At 42.8% G+C, this 15,498-nt stretch overlaps 6 protein-coding genes across 6 annotated transcripts; 3 read left to right on the top strand and 3 right to left on the bottom strand.

Annotated features, from left to right (window-relative positions):
* Nucleotides 1-323: 323 nt before the first annotated feature.
* PKNH_0317500 (PelOta-like protein) lies at nucleotides 324-1,496 on the top strand (the record flags this gene model as incomplete). The annotated part of the gene is made up of 1 exon (XM_002261104.1): nucleotides 324-1,496. The coding sequence occupies one exon, from the start codon at nucleotides 324-326 to the stop codon at nucleotides 1,494-1,496; it is 1,173 nt and encodes a 390-aa protein (XP_002261140.1).
* Nucleotides 1,497-2,516: 1,020 nt separating this feature from the next.
* On the top strand, nucleotides 2,517-4,409 carry PKNH_0317600 (rhoptry-associated leucine zipper-like protein 1, putative; the record flags this gene model as incomplete). Its single annotated transcript, XM_002261105.1, has 1 exon — nucleotides 2,517-4,409. The coding sequence occupies one exon, from the start codon at nucleotides 2,517-2,519 to the stop codon at nucleotides 4,407-4,409; it is 1,893 nt and encodes a 630-aa protein (XP_002261141.1).
* Nucleotides 4,410-4,844: 435 nt separating this feature from the next.
* PKNH_0317700 (ubiquitin C-terminal hydrolase, putative) lies at nucleotides 4,845-7,724 on the bottom strand (the record flags this gene model as incomplete). Its single annotated transcript, XM_002261106.1, has 1 exon — nucleotides 4,845-7,724. One exon carries the CDS (start codon nucleotides 7,722-7,724, stop codon nucleotides 4,845-4,847), a length of 2,880 nt encoding a protein of 959 aa, XP_002261142.1.
* A 1,481-nt stretch (nucleotides 7,725-9,205) lies between these two features.
* PKNH_0317800 (Obg-like ATPase 1, putative) lies at nucleotides 9,206-10,748 on the top strand (the record flags this gene model as incomplete). Its single annotated transcript, XM_002261107.1, has 3 exons — nucleotides 9,206-9,252; nucleotides 9,416-9,462; nucleotides 9,664-10,748. 3 exons carry the CDS (start codon nucleotides 9,206-9,208, stop codon nucleotides 10,746-10,748), a joined length of 1,179 nt encoding a protein of 392 aa, XP_002261143.1.
* A 476-nt stretch (nucleotides 10,749-11,224) lies between these two features.
* Nucleotides 11,225-12,180, bottom strand: PKNH_0317900 (cell cycle control protein cwf15-like protein; the record flags this gene model as incomplete). Its single annotated transcript, XM_002261108.1, has 2 exons — nucleotides 11,225-12,006; nucleotides 12,126-12,180. The coding sequence occupies 2 exons, from the start codon at nucleotides 12,178-12,180 to the stop codon at nucleotides 11,225-11,227; spliced, it is 837 nt and encodes a 278-aa protein (XP_002261144.1).
* An 828-nt stretch (nucleotides 12,181-13,008) lies between these two features.
* On the bottom strand, nucleotides 13,009-15,069 carry PKNH_0318000 (U3 small nucleolar RNA-associated protein 7, putative; the record flags this gene model as incomplete). Its single annotated transcript, XM_002261109.1, has 1 exon — nucleotides 13,009-15,069. The coding sequence occupies one exon, from the start codon at nucleotides 15,067-15,069 to the stop codon at nucleotides 13,009-13,011; it is 2,061 nt and encodes a 686-aa protein (XP_002261145.1).
* Nucleotides 15,070-15,498: the final 429 nt, after the last annotated feature.

Here is a 15,498-nt window from a genome sequence, read left to right on the forward strand (position 1 = left end):
TCACTTCTTTGTATGAGGGGCTAAATCAAATCGAGCGAAGTAGGAGACCTGCGAAATTTTGTGAACATACTTTTATCTGCACGCGGGGATTAGTAAACACCCCCAAATGTGAAGTAACAAAGTGGGAATGAAGAAAAAAAAATAATAATAAATGAATAGCTAGCTGTATGAACCGTTCAGGTGAAAAAAAAAAAAAAAAAGGCGCACGCTTGTTTGAAGGGGTAAGCGGAGGAAAAGGTACGTAGGAACTGGGCAGAGGAGGGGGCGAAGGGAACGACCCAATTTGACCCACCGCCTTATCAGCTAAACGGTGCGCCTACCCCATGAAGTTGCTCTTCCGAAAGCGAGACAACGAAGACATGGCCTTCGGGCTGGTGGCGGAGGAAGACGACGACCTATGGCACCTGTACAACCTGATCAGTGTCAATGACGAAGTGGAGACCATCACGTCAAGGAAGGTACACAAGGACATTGGGAACAACACGTACGCCACGGAAATCAGGAAAATGAGACTGACGCTCATGATAACAAAAGTGGACTTCGACTCAGCCAATAGCAGTCTGAGGCTGTCAGGGAAAAATATTAAAACCAACGATTATGTAAAAATGGGACAGTATCATACCTTCGAAATAGCACTTAATGAAAAAATAAAAATAAAAAAAAAAAACTGGGACAGTGTGTATAAGGAGAAGTTGGAGGAATGTACGAACGTAAAGATGAATTCCAAAGTAGCCATCCTGTTGGTGAATTGTGGAGAAGCTCAAATGTACCTCCTCACGGAGAATTTGTGTAAACATATATTTACGCTAAGTAAAGTGATAAAGAAGAAGAGAGAAAAAAGCAACAACTCTCTGTACGCAAAGTCCTTGGGTGCATTTTTTCAGCAACTCCTACTCCAACTGATGAAAAATGTGGATGTAGAAAAAATGCAATGTATCGTTTTGGGTGGACCCGGTTTTTTTAAAAACGACTTCCTGCAATATGTGTATGAAAAATCAGAGCAGAAAAATGATAAAAACGTCCTGAGCATCAAGTCCAAGTTCCTCATCGTGAAGACATCTAGCATTAATAGGAATTCCGTCAACGAAATATTGAACAATCAACAAATAAAAGACCAAGTATTAAATATGAAGGTCGTTTCTCACATAGATGTTTTAAATAAGTTTTACAAAATGTTTGATAAAAGTGAGGAAAAAATATGTTACGGAAATGCCGATGTGAAATACGCTGCGTCCTTGCAGGCTATTGAATCTCTGCTCATTACCGATCGAACTTTTCGGAACTGTGATGTAGTGACTAGAAAGGAGTACGTCGCCATGGTTCGGGATGTAAGGAATAGTGGTGGGCGTGTGTATATCTTTCCAGACAACCACACCACTGGAGAGCAGCTCAACGCCCTCACAGGAATTGCCGCCATTTTGAAGTTTCCCGTCTACATGCCAGAGGGGGACGATGAGAGGAGACAAAATGAGAAACGGGAAGACGAGGAGAACTGATCTGTCGAGTGGGTGATGTTTTCCGTGGAGTGACAAATCACCTCATGGTTAGGAGGTGCTCCAATTTGTGTTGTCAATTTGTTTTTTTTTTTTTTTTTTTTTCTTTTTAATGAAAAAAATTGATAGAAATAGAATTCTCGAATTTTTCTTAAAAAAAAATATGACCATGCAATATTTTTTTCATGATTAAAATTAAGTCACAATATGGAAAGCTAGCCATTTTTTTTTTTTTTTTTTTTTTTTTTTTTTTTTTTTTTTCTCCCAAACAGGAAGAAAGAAGAGTTGTGCGTGTATTTCGGCACAGTGCAGGAAAGTGCCTACTTTCTTTTCGCGAAAAAAAAAAAGATGGCGGAAAGTGTGGGGGGAAATGTGGGCGACATTACCAAAAGGGGGAACGATGACGCGCACCAGGTGGAAGGTAAAGTGGTATTTGTGCGCGCATCGTCGTTCTATTTGTTCTGCATCTTCTGCGTCTAATTCTTCCCCTTCCTGCGATTCGCTTGCGCCGCGGCACGGTACGAGCGCGCCAAGTGCGAACGCAAAGAAGACATTTAGCACGTCCTTCAGCACGTTATGCAAAATCCGTCAGGCACCGCAGTTGCGATGAAATTTTTTTTTGGAGCCACAACGACCACCAGGGGGGGGGGGGCGCCCAAGTATGCACTTACAAATGCACGTAAAAAAAAAAAAAAAAAAAAAAAAAAAAAAAAAAAAAAAAGGAAGAAAGCACATAAATAAACGTACGTAAATAAATGTCCACAAAATAAACGTACATAAATAAATGCACAAAAATGTGTGTGCATGAGTTCACACATGAGTTTTAATTAACCCGCGCGCCGACACGGAGGCAGACACAGAAAGGACACTGCCACCAAGGCAAAGGACACGCATGTCAACGTGCGCGCATCGAACTACCCGTTGGTGTACACGGGGCCCAAACTGAGGAGCTCGCCAGTTTTTTGTTTTTTTCTCAAAAAAAAAAAAAAAAAAAAAAAAAAAAGTTCGGCTCTGTAGACAAAAATGAAGCGGGACATTGTGCTTTCTTTATTTTTCCTCATCAACGTAGGTGTCCTGTTTGGACCCGCCAACAGTGCTTATCGCTTAAAGAAGAGTAGCGTGAATGTGCAGGAGGGAGAGGAACATAGAGCTGGAAAGAAAGCAGTGTGTCCTATGATAAGTGAGAAAAAGCGAAAGAGTGACAAAAGAGGAAATAATCTAGGAAGTAATACGGTACAGGAGGATGCGGATGACACAGAATTTGGAGAGGACTTGGAAGGAGGGGAGGATATGGTGGATGAGACGTCGGAAGGCCTGAAAGAAGAAACAACGACAGAGGAAGTGACAATGGAAGAGGCAACCGATATGGATGCAGTCGACAGGGAGGCGGCGGAGTTAGAAGAAGAACAATACAAGGAAATGAAGGAGAGAAAACGGAAAAGGACCCACGCGAGTGCGAATGTTTCAGGAGAGTGCCCAATGAAGAAGGGAGAAAAAAGAAAAAAAAAAAACAATGTAATAAACACGATGAAGGAGATAGAAAGCCACGATGACAGCACGGAAGGAAAGGGAAAAAAAGAAGATAATGAATCCTTGTATGAGGAGAAAAAACAGAAAATATTAATGATCCATGTTTTAAAAAGTATTAAAGAACATTTGGATAGACAGAAGAAAAATTTCAACAACTTCTTGTCTTTCCTAAGTGAATCTTATGCAAGTTACGAGAAGTTTTATGTGTCCCGAAACGTGAATGGTGTGCATAGTGGAGTGCAAAATGGAATGAGTGAAGAGGAAACGGGGATAACGTCACAGTCGTTTTTGAGTTTACAGGAGGAGAGCGTTCCCAAGTGTGTCATGAAGAAGGGTCAGGGCGGTTTACTTGCAAGCGCTGGTAGCACTAGCGGAGGTGAGACGAATGAAGAGGTGGAGGAAGAGGCGCAGGAGGACGAACCGGAGGATGATGAGGGGGAAGGCAATTTAGGTGGTGACAGTTCAGCTGTGGACAATTCGGGTGGGGATAGTACAGGTGGAGACAATGCGGGTTCGGGTGGCGGAAGTTCGGGAGGTAATGCGAACACGAGTCATGACAAGAAGAAAGACGAAAAGAATCCTTCAAACCAAATGAACAAAATAAAGAATATCCTGTACGGCATGTTGCGATCCAAAGAGTTATCCGCAAAGCAGAAGGAGTACCTGCGGGTGATTCTACAAATATTAACCCTGGAGGATGATCTCCTACAAAAGGAAAAGATGCAAGTGGAAGTGAACAAGAAAATTATCGATGTCCTCTTGGGTAAGTCAAATGAACTCAGAAACCTAGCAGTACACCTGAGTAAAGGAGAAGGAGAAACAGGCGAAGCAGAAGGAAACCAACGAGTTGACTTGGCACAAAACATTGTATCAAACTTGTTGAATTTTTCGGTTGAATTAAAAAACACTGGTAATATAGTGTATAATAATATACAAGGACAAGGAGACTTACTCCAAAGCATTGAAAAGAATATCAACAAGGCTGAGGAGCAGTTGAAAAATGTGCGTGTGCACACAGAGTACAAGGGGGCGAAGAAGGAAGAACCCACTACTGTCGACCCAAGTAATAATGATAACACAGAAAAGAACAAGGAAGATGCTCATAGCCAGAAGAAGGTTAGTGAGTCAGAATTCCTCCAATACTGCGATGCTGATGAGGCAGATCCCAATTCTACTTGTCCATTTAAATCTGTATCATCTTCCAAAAATGGATCTGGTGAGGTAAACAACAACATTGTTGGAGATACTGAAAAAAAACTAACGGCTAAGGGAACTTACAATAAATTCACCCTCGATGAGACGATGAAGAATCACTTCTTTAGCAACTTCGTAAAGGACTCCATCACACTGAGGAAGCTTTACCGCTTGCTATATGACATGTTCTAGGGTAGAGCGGAGCTGTACATTATAGTGCGGAAATATATTGTTTGTTGATTTGTCTTTATATATCTATTTACCTTTTTTTTCTCTCTCTCTTTCTCTTTCTCTTTTTTTTTTTTTTTTTAATCTTCACCTGCGTATGCGTATGCGGGGACTTAGGACTTGTGTTTTTTTTTTTTTTTTTTTCTTTTTTTAGTTTTTACGTTATTTTTTGTGCAACACTTTATTTCATCACTTAGCTATTCTATCCGTTTATGCGAAATGCCTGCACAACTTTGCATAAGAATTTGGTAGGGTAGCGCCACTGCACGGTGAGTCTTCCTCAACGGATTGACTTAGAATCATCACCACTTTGCCACTTTAACATTTTACCACTTTAACATTTTACCACTTTACCACTTTACCACTTCACCACTTCACCACTTCACCACTTCACCACCTTTATAACCCGCGCAGCAGCTCATCCACCTGCGCCTGCAGGGAGGTGATGGTCTCGTCGAGGCGCTTTATCTTCCTGGAGTCATCATCATTGTCGTCGTCCTTTACGACACGACCTTCTTTCTCCCTTTTCGTTGCACGCGTAGCGCACCGGTGCGAAACGATGTTACTGTTGAGATGCCTGAAGAAGTTTATCTTCTCCTGCAGTTGCGCCCTTTCGTTGTTCTTTGCTTTAATGGAAGACTCCACCTTTTGGAGGAAAATCTCCATTTTTCTATTTTGATTTTCAATTTGACTGACAGTATCTCGTATGCTTTTTATGTTCCTACTTTCCAGGTCCACTCTATTCATGTATCTACATTGAAGTTCGATGAGGCTATTGTTGTAAAGATGTGCCTCGTGGGATAGTAGGGAGTACAAACTGTAGAGGAGTTCGTTCTTGAGCCCATCACTGATGTAGGCATCGTCTGTGAAGATATCGTAGATTTTATTGTAAATAAGGCTATCATAACTATCCTGCATGTCATGTACATAGTAGTCGTCGTAATATGTGTGATCCATGTGACTGGGTTGGGTGATGTGTTCTAGGCCTGCCTCCCTCTCGTCACCGTAGCAAAGTTCATATTCATCGTCCACAAAGTCACCCCTCCCCGGGAGGGGTGCATCTACACATGGATGGAAAGTATTATAACCGAAGTCATCGTTAACCGGGCCTTTACCTCCACGCCAGGTATTATCCAACTCACTATGATCATCCTCCATCTTGTCTTCAATAAAAGCCTCCCGCATGTAATTCCACACTTTCTTCGTCTTCAGGTTGAGACAGTAATGATGGTTATACATGGCGCTATGAAATTTCGCGTGACTCTTCTGATACCTTCCACATCCTATATTTGCGCATGTAAGGCACAGCCATATGTCGTCAACGTTGTTGCAGTTTCTGCATTTGAGGGTGCCTACTATATGTGCCAACCTACTCCGAGCATCTCTCCCGGGGAGCACTTCACCACAAGTTCTGTGGTCCTCAGTACTATGGTCAACGGTATTTTCTACGCAATGTGACACACAGTTCCGTGTACCCTCCGCCATACCTATAACCAATTGACCCCCCCAATGTTCGCCCAACAACCGAGACATCGAATCGTAAAGAAATATCACAGAGCATACGTTGCAGGATAAATTAACATAATCGTACAGCTGGTTCTCCTTCCCTTTTTTTCGGGAGTGCCATTTTCTGCTCCTCGTTAGGGTAAAGCACACCTCCTCGCAAAGCAACTCCATGCAAAGTGGACATGTTGATATGCACGTGTTTCCATCAGTCACTATACCTTTTTGAAAGGTCTCAAAGTAATTTATGTCGAATAGGTTGTTGTTCCCACTGGAGGAGAGGTAATTCACTCTCCCGTGTTTTTCGTTCTGACCCTTCTTATGCTCAATGATATTTCCGTCGCTTTGCCGCGGAGGCTCATCTACTTGGGACACCACATCCACCTCTGCATTCACCTCTGCGTTCATCTTTGCATTCATCTTTGCGTTCATCTTTGCATCCACCTCTGCATTCACCTCTGCGTTCACCTTTGCGTCTACCTTTGCGTCCACCTGGGGGAACCCCACTTCTCCATCCAAAATGTAGTACACTAAACTGACGAACGCGCAGTAGACATACCAATCAGGATACCCCTTGTCGCTCGTTTTGTCCACCATGTTGTGCTGCCACTCTCCTTTTCGACTCTCCACTAGATGATTTAAATTTGCACAGTGGTACTCACTATAAAACATGTCAGCGTATATTTGTGTTTTGAAGAAAATCATCACGGAGTAACTTTTAATTTTTTTTTTTTTTTTTAATCTCCTCTTTACCACGCTGTGTATTCGTTCGTGCATGACCACTCCTTCGACTTCGCATGTACAGGCGCCCTCTTCACGCGGGTTGCCTTCACTACCCCTGCTGTACTGGTCCAATTGCTTTCCGTATGAACTTTTTCCACTGCGGGTATCCACCGGGATAAGATGTTTGTCTTCATTCATACCAATGGTGGAGAAACTCCCTCCAAACTCCTCTCTGGGATATTCCTCTTCATCCAAGAAGGAGATATTACTGCGCACATGGAAAACCTTTATCTGTACGATGAAGTCTGTGTAAGCATTGATCAAGCGGTAGAGGTGTTCGAAGGGGAAGTGTGTCGGAAGCGACAGAATGAATAGCATGTGGGACCGATGCAGAGGTAGGTTCACTCTCCTGCTTTTATCATCCTCGTGCGGGTGAGTATCCTTCTGATTAATTCCTTCCTTTGGCCTTTTCACGGAAGTGCCTTTTTCTCGTTTTCCTCCTCCTTTTTTGCTACTCCTTTGATTCCTTTTTATGTCTTCATTTTCCCTTCCGCAGATTCCCCTCTTATGGGTAGGAGGAGATATATCCTTCGCAACATCCTTCGCAACATCCTTAGCAAAATCCTCAGCAACATCGAGGGAGACCTTTTGCACTTCCTGGCGGGGGGCTTCCGTGCCAATCCCCGATACTGCCACGGATATTGCTCCTCCTCCGTTGTCGCTTTCGTTGTTGGTGTTGTCGTCTATTAAGTATAAATCGAAATTCTTTTCGTCATTTATGTAAAGTTGCAAAAAGGATGATGTAAAATGATGAACCTTTGGGCCCCCTCCCCCGTCTTGAGAAACCTTCTGCTTGATCGGTGCCCTTTCTTCAGACACCCTTTTGTCCAATGTCGACGTATTATCATTGGTATCACCCTTGTTGTCTCCCCCAGGGTGTTCTCCATGGTTTGAAATTCGGTTCCCATTCCGATCGTATACATTTTCGAACAGGGTTAGAAAGTCGTTAAAATGGCTGGAATGCTCTTGTGTATAGACGATTAGGTGAAACATTATCTCCTCTTATTGGCCATTCATGTGGCTATTCATTTGTGCGTGTGTATGTGTATGTATGTATGTATGTATGTGTGGGGAGGGGATGTAGAGATACGTGCCCCTTTATATATATATACACATACATGACCACATGGATGGCATCATCTTCCCCCACTGATTTACCTGAACCGGTCAGCAGAAATTTTTGCACATTCACGTGGTAAGAAAAATGTGGCACACTTGAGCGCGCATGAAAAAAAATGATGCACTCACGTTGTCCCTACTTTGCTCTCCTACAGAAGAGGAGTGTAAATACTTCCCGTTTGTTCAACTCCACAAGCGGTCTTATATATGATTCGTTCTGTTTCAATTCCTCTGGTGGCATGAACCTGGCCCCTTCGAACGGCAGGTAGCCAAAATGGGGAAAAAAAAAAAAAAAAAAAATCATCAAAGTTGTATGAACAAGTCAGAATATTTACATTCAAATGTAGGGGGTAAGAGAAAAAAAAAAAAAAAAAAAAAAAAAAAAAAAGGAAGGGTCCTTGTTTACCCCTTCCGTCGGAAATAAAAACCTCCCATCATAAATGATATGCGGTACGACAACTGAGGATGTAATAATCACCCTCTGTACAACTTTGCCTTTTTTTTTTTCTTTTTTCTTTTTTCTTTTTCTCCCTTGTAGGGTGGTTGTCATAACGAGTTTCCACTAAAACCGAGTAACCCAATTTGCAAGCATATTCAGTTAGCAAAGCGTTATTTTGTTCCTTTTTTTTTTTTTTTTTTTTTTATGGCACTTCCCCTTATCAGGAGTTGGTCGACTGAAGGATGGGTGCGGCTTGGCGAAGAAGCATTGAAAAAGTGAAGCTCCTATATAACAGGGCATGGGCATTCCTCCAGAAGAGAAATGGATGAATGATTGAACGAGTGAGTAGATGAGTGCCAATTTATTTATAACCGCACCTTCTGTATGCACAAAAAACTGCGCAGTTAGGATTAACATTGAATTACGTTCAAGCGACAAGTTTTTTTTTTTTTTTTTTTTTTTCATTTTCTTTTTTTTTTTTTTTCTGTTCGCCCCTTTTCCCCACGGATTTGATTCAAATTTTAATCTGTAGGCTTAGAATTGCCTCTGTATAAAGGATCGCTGCGAACATTTACGAATACGCATCGTAGTGGCATTTTTTATATATACTCATGTACTTGGCCAAACGTTCGTACGTGTAGCAACGGTAGTGTGGTACCTTTGTCAACTGCGCTTTGTGTTTTCTCCACAAGTGATCTACCCTTAGGCGCTCTCCTGAAGAGTGAAGCGACAACTGTTGCTGCTACATGCATCTCTGTCTCCTCCTTTGAAGGGGCACACGTCTATACCAAACGGGAAGGGGATACCACCCAAGGGGAACCTAGTCCATAGTTCCAGAGATAGTAAGGGCCCACAGGTGGTAGAAGCCGAATTTGGTTAATACTTGTAAATTTTTTTTCTTCATTATCCCTTGAACATGGCACCAAAGAAAAAGGAGGAAGAGCAGAAAGTCCTGCTCGGAAGGTAACTCTCAAGTTTCTCAGTTTGGAAAGTGCACCATTTGTACACGCATAGGAGAAACGTGCATTTGGTGAATCACGCATGGTGTTGTTGTGAGGTGATCTCAACAGTACTTCCTCCCCTTTAACAAGTGCATGCCTGATTCGCCCGTCTTTTTTTTTTGTAGGCCCAAGAATACACTGAAAATGGGATTAGTAGGCTTGCCCAACGTTGGTAGGGATTTCGAGAAGTAGAGAGTATTGTCTGTAAAAACGTGTTTCTCTGTTAATCTGCTAGGGGAAGGCACGTTTGGATTGCCCTCGGTGGGCATATTTTGGCGCATACTTTGGCGCAGATATTGACACACAACCCCAATCGCTTGACTCTCCCCACTTGTTACACTTGCACGTTCCATTCCACCGCTCTCACACGCAGGTAAATCTACCACGTTCAACGTACTGACGAAGCTGAACATTCCCGCGGAGAACTACCCCTTCTGTACAATCGATCCGCACGAAGCCAAGGTGACAGTGGAGGACGAGCGATTCGACTGGCTAGTGAGCCACTTCAAGCCGAAGAGCAACGTGCATGCGTATCTGTCCATCTTCGACATTGCCGGCCTCGTAAAAAACGCACACCTCGGAGAAGGCCTTGGAAACAACTTCCTCTCCAACATTGCAGCAGTGGATGGAATATATCACGTCGTCCGTGCATTCGAAAATGAAGATATCATACACACGGAGGGAAATATAAACCCTGTGAGAGATATGGAAATTATAAACTCAGAGTTGATTTACAAGGACATAAGTCACTGTGAAAAAAATCTGGAGGAAGTTACTAAAGTGTTAAATAGAAATAAGAAGGATAAAGTCAAACAGAACGAACATGATGTATTAACAACTGTGTTAAGCTTTCTGAAGGAACATAAATGGATCAAGGATGGCAATTGGAAAAGTTCAGAAGTTGAAGTAATCAACGAGTATAATTTCCTTACTGCGAAACCAGTGGTTTATTTGGTGAATATGAGTGAAACAGATTTTATTCGCCAGAAGAATAAACACTTGGCGAAAATTTACAATTGGGTACAGGAGAAGAATAAGGGGACAATCATCCCTTACTGTGCAGACATGGAGTTGAAATTGCTATCCATGAGTGAAGATGAGAAAAAAACTTATTTTGAAGAGAACAAGATAAAACAGAGTATGTTAAGTAAGATAGTAAAAACTGGATACTACGAAATTAACTTAATTCATTTTTTTACGTGTGGAGCAGATGAAGTTAAGTGTTGGACTATACGAAAGGGGACCAAGGCGCCACAGGCTGCGGGGGTTATTCACACCGACTTTGAAAAAGGCTTCATTTGTGCGGAAGTGTACAAGTACACGGACCTGGTGGAGTTCAAGTCGGAGAGCGAGGTCAAGGCCAACGGCAGGTATTTGCAGAAGGGCAAGGATTATGTCGTGGAAGACGGCGACATCATCTTCTTCAAGTTCAATGTGTCTTCCTCGGGAAAAAAGTAGCAATAGCAATAGGAAGTTAAGAGGCGGAGTATCCATGTAGCAGTTACTTATAACGGTTGGAACGCCACCACTACTAACGGACCGCTGTTAGATCGTTTAGCACAAAATTTTAAAAATCGCCTGACCAGGCAATAATTTTATCTATTTTCTGAAATAATTTACCTCAAATTTTAAAAATCACCTGACCAGGCAATATTCTTTTGCACACACATAGCTATTTTTTTTTTTTCTTTTTAAGAAATTATCAATTTGGCTAGCTGATCGCTTACAAAAAAAAAAAAAGAAAAAAAAAAAAAAAAAACAATTTGACAAATTAGCAGATCCACAAATGGGCCCACCAATGAAATACGCAAAGGATGCCTTGGCAATTCTTTGGGGTACTGGATCATACGTTTGGGGAGAGATCCCTTTGTGCAAATTTGGGGACTCAATTACAGGTTCTCCCTGTTTATGCAACACACACAGGGATGATCACTTCAGTGGATATACTTAAAGAGAAACTTTTTGTGGAAGGCTGTGCGCACGGTATCGTTAATGAAGGTAATTTTTTTCTCCTTCTTCTCACAGGTGTTTCGGAAGATGGCCTCCTCGGTCCACTTTCGTTTTCTGCTCATACCTTCGGCTTCCTCATTATCGCTATTATCCTCCAGATTTATGAGCGGATTATTGGTAAGAACATTGTTCTTTCTGCTTTGCAGAAGCTCCTGCTCCTGCTTTTCCTGTCGCTCCTTCTCCATTTTCTCTCGCTTGAGGTTTTCGAGCTCCCGCAGGAGTTCCTTCTCCTCCTCGTCCTCGGATTCGTCATCGGAAGAATCATCCGATTCATCATCTGATCTGTCTTCTGCCGACCCATCTGACGAACCATCTGACGGATTTTCTGAAATGTCACCTGATTGATCACCCTCTTGACTGCCTTCCGGCGAGTTTCCCTTCGCGCGCCTTTGCGCTGGATCCTTCCGTTTTGCCTTCCTTCCCTTTTTCCGCTTGCGTGATGTCCATTCCTCCTCCACTTCATCATCCTCGTCCTCTGGAAACGGGTTTTTGTACTCATGGTTCGTGAGTTTCTTTATATTCTCGATGGCTAGCAGTCTATGCTTGTTGTCCTTGTCGGTAGCTCCGCCTTCAAGCTGAATGAGGTTCTTCCTAATCTCTTCCTTGTCCTCCACGTAGTCGCTCAAGTCCCTGGTCTTCATTTTCATGTGCCCTGGTAGGTCCCTGCTGCAGACCTTGGCGGTTTGGCTCACCTTGCGGTTGCCACCTGTAAGGAAGGGAGTAATGAGGAAGAGAAAATGTTAGGAAGTTGGGAGGTGCAAATGAACGCGGGTATTCTATGTTGTGACATCGCGAGGGTATGGACCGCTTGTTACGTTTGCCTACCCTGGTTTTCCCCCCCGATGGCGTTGTACCATGTGGGTCTGTGTGCGGTTGTCATTTTTGCTCCTATAATTTGGGATGCACGTCAGGCTAGGATTGCCTCCCGCCCTCGGATGGAATATGTGAAAAAGGAAGGCAGGGTAGTATTTAACCCTCCGCAGGTGCGCTTACAACAAATCGCAAACACTTTCCGCGGCAGGTAGCACGAATGAAGCACTCTCCCTCTATATCGTAACATAACATACGGATGTACTTTTTTCTCCCCCAACGGCGATGGAAACAGCGGCACGATTCCGGGAGGAGCAAAAAGGAACGCGAATTTTAATCGTGCGTATGGCTCCTTCCTCCGTTGGGGTGATCTGTCAAATTGTCCTCGCCCCTGGCCAATTGGCTTTCCCCTTTTTTGTCAACATAAACGTGCGGGTGGGGGGGATAAATGTATACTTATGTATAAGCATTTGATGTATTTTTTTTTTTTTTTTTTTTTTTTTTTTTTTGCGTGGGAGAAAACTTCTTCCTCGTTCGCCAGGAGCGACGCGGCTGGCGATTTGGTAAAAAATTGGAAACGTTTAAGGAGGAGTTTTTAGCAATTCAAAAAAAAAAAAAAAAAAATAAATAAATAAATAAAACAAACAAACAAACAGAGCGAAACAAACAAACATAGAGGAGTAAAGAAAAAACAAAGCAAACGAAGCGGACACGGGGACAGTATCACGCGCTCCCGTTTCAAATAATTCCCGGGTTGGGGGGAGAGTTCCTTTTCCATGTAAGCGCTGAACATGGCGGCCATACAAAATGATAAAAATGAAGCAGAGTAACCCCCCCCCCCTTTTCCCCCCTTTGGCCGATATACAGACGAATGCTTTATTGACCCTCCTCTTTTGATTTAACTCCCTCCCGCCGTGCGCTCGGCCGCTCTATCTTTGGCACTTTTGCGCAAATGTTTGGGAACGTTAGAATTTAAAAAGGATTTATTTTTATTTTTTTTTTTTTTCTTCTTCTTCATCCCTGGGGGTTTTGTTCTTGTTGTGTTCTGGTGGAGTGATCCCTTCCGTCCACGCCTAAGTCCTCCTGTGGCATCGTCAGAAGATTCGTCATCGGATGAATCCCCCATCTGTTGTTTACTATGGATGGTGTTGTGATTCCGAGGGTTTTTATGATTGGTTCGGTGATGAGATCCTTCACCACTTGCTCCTCCTGCTTCACCTGCACCGTAGCCATAGCCATAGCCATGCTGAGTTTTTCCATTCACCTGCTTCACGTTTGAAGCGAACGGGTTGATCAGTCCAAGTTTATTTTTTCCAAAGGTGATGGTATCAGGAGGCAGTTTATCAAGAAGCGACCTTATTTCATTTTCCCGAACTTGTTTCTTTGTTTCGTATGGGTTGTTTACGTATGTGTCGATGTTCGCTAGACCAGCTCCTGGAATGAGAAGAGACTTGATGGAGTAGCGTGAACCCACACAACATATGTCTTCAAAGGGTTGAAATGCGAGGGAGTTTATTTTATCACCATAGTTGTTGTGTGTTAAGTATAGTTGTGGTTTGTTAAAGAAATCCTTATACGTTCTGAAATGGCTGTTTATTGCCATGCCAACGATGCCTGTATCACTGATGTCCATTTCGTTAATGATATTATGAGAGCGATACGATTCAATGAACTGTAATTTCCTAAGATCCCAGAGTTTGTATGTACAGTCAACAGAGGAGGTGATAAGATAGTTTTTATGAAGGGCTATGGCTGATATAGGAGTGGCGTGGCAGTATATGTCACATACAGGTTTGTCTATATTGGGGGTCCATACAGTTACATGGCCATTTTGATGACCAAGGTAGATGGTTGCATCATGTTTACTCTGTTTCATTATATTACATGGGCCTCTTTTCGTTTTTTTTCTTGTAATGATATTTCCCATGGATATATCTTGATACACCAATTCACCAAACTCTCCAATGGAAGTTAATAAGAAATGGTATGGAAGGAATTCAAGTTGATAGGTGTATAGGATATCCTTGATACAGTTTACTTCAATGCCTGTGTTGTCATAAAAATATATATATTTCTTTTGTGCCACTGCGAAGAGTTTGTGGTTGTGTAGTATGGTACTGCATCTAACTGATTCCTCAACTTGCAGTTCACACATGGGTTCTAAGTTCTGTGTATCCATAAGTGTGATGTGTCCTTTTTCTCCCGTCGACAGAAGGTACTTTCCGTTTCGTGAATATCTGCATTGGTATGCTCCCAAGTTCAACCTCAGGTCGATGATTTTCTTTTTGATGCCCATATCCGCTTGTGCGTAGAGTTCTTTCTGCGTTAGTAGGGATCGTGCCCCTGCGGAAGCGCCAACAGTTGACTCTCCTCCGTTGTCCATCATCTTCTCCCCTTTATTCATCACCTCCCCTTTATTCATCACCTCCCCTTTATTCATCACCTCCCCTTTATTCATCACCTCCCCTTTATTCATCACCTCCCCTTTATTCATCATCTCCCCGTTGTCCATCATCTTCTCCCCTTTATTCATCACCTCCCCTTTGTTGGTGCTCCCACTTGGTGGCGCCGCCCGAATGAATCCCTCCTCCACTCGCTTAAACTTCCTATTCGCCAACAACTTCTTGGACGATAAAATGGCCAGTCTCACATCCCTCTTCAATTTCATTTTTATTTTTTTATTTTTTATTTTTTTCGTTATTGGCAAATTCTGCGGAAGTTCCTTTGGATCCACTGGCAAGTAATCGATACGATTTTTCTGAAGGATTTTCTCCCGATTTTTTTTTTTTAACTTATTCAGTAGTTTCTTGTTCTTCCTTTTACGTTTGATCCTCTCCACGTCTACATTTATGCATTCTTCTTCTACCGCCTGGGGAGTCACCTCATGCAGGACAAGAATTCCATCGTCCCTGTGCCCTCTTCTCACGGGCGAGGCGCCCGCCGAGTTTTCATCTGTCATTTTAACAAAAGAAAACAGGTGCCAAGCGGTCGGAAAGAAATGAATAGAAAAAAGTATAGGCGCGTGTATCTTCCAGGTTTTAGGATCACAGAGGGGGGGGGGATGTGCCCAGAAGGATAACGCGATTCCAAGCAGTACCGCTAAGTAGAGCGAACAAGAGTTAAATCCCCCGGGGAGGGGAAATCTCACAACTGCAATTTCTACCGAAGGGGTAACTGATGTTGATGAGATGTGCCCCTCTACTCGTTACGCGGGTATGCAAGTATGCGAGCATGTAAGTATGCGAGTACGCGCATTGTTTGGGACATGGGTTAGGTTGATGTTATATCCCTAACTTGGTCCCTGTCGTCTGTATATCATTGTCGAGTCATACGTAACTTGGTAGTGTTATTCTTTCCTTTTGCTTGTTCCGTCGGTCGTTCTGTTCGT

This window comes from Plasmodium knowlesi (genome assembly GCF_000006355.2).
Source record: "Plasmodium knowlesi strain H genome assembly, chromosome: 3".
Taxonomy (NCBI): domain Eukaryota; phylum Apicomplexa; class Aconoidasida; order Haemosporida; family Plasmodiidae; genus Plasmodium; species Plasmodium knowlesi.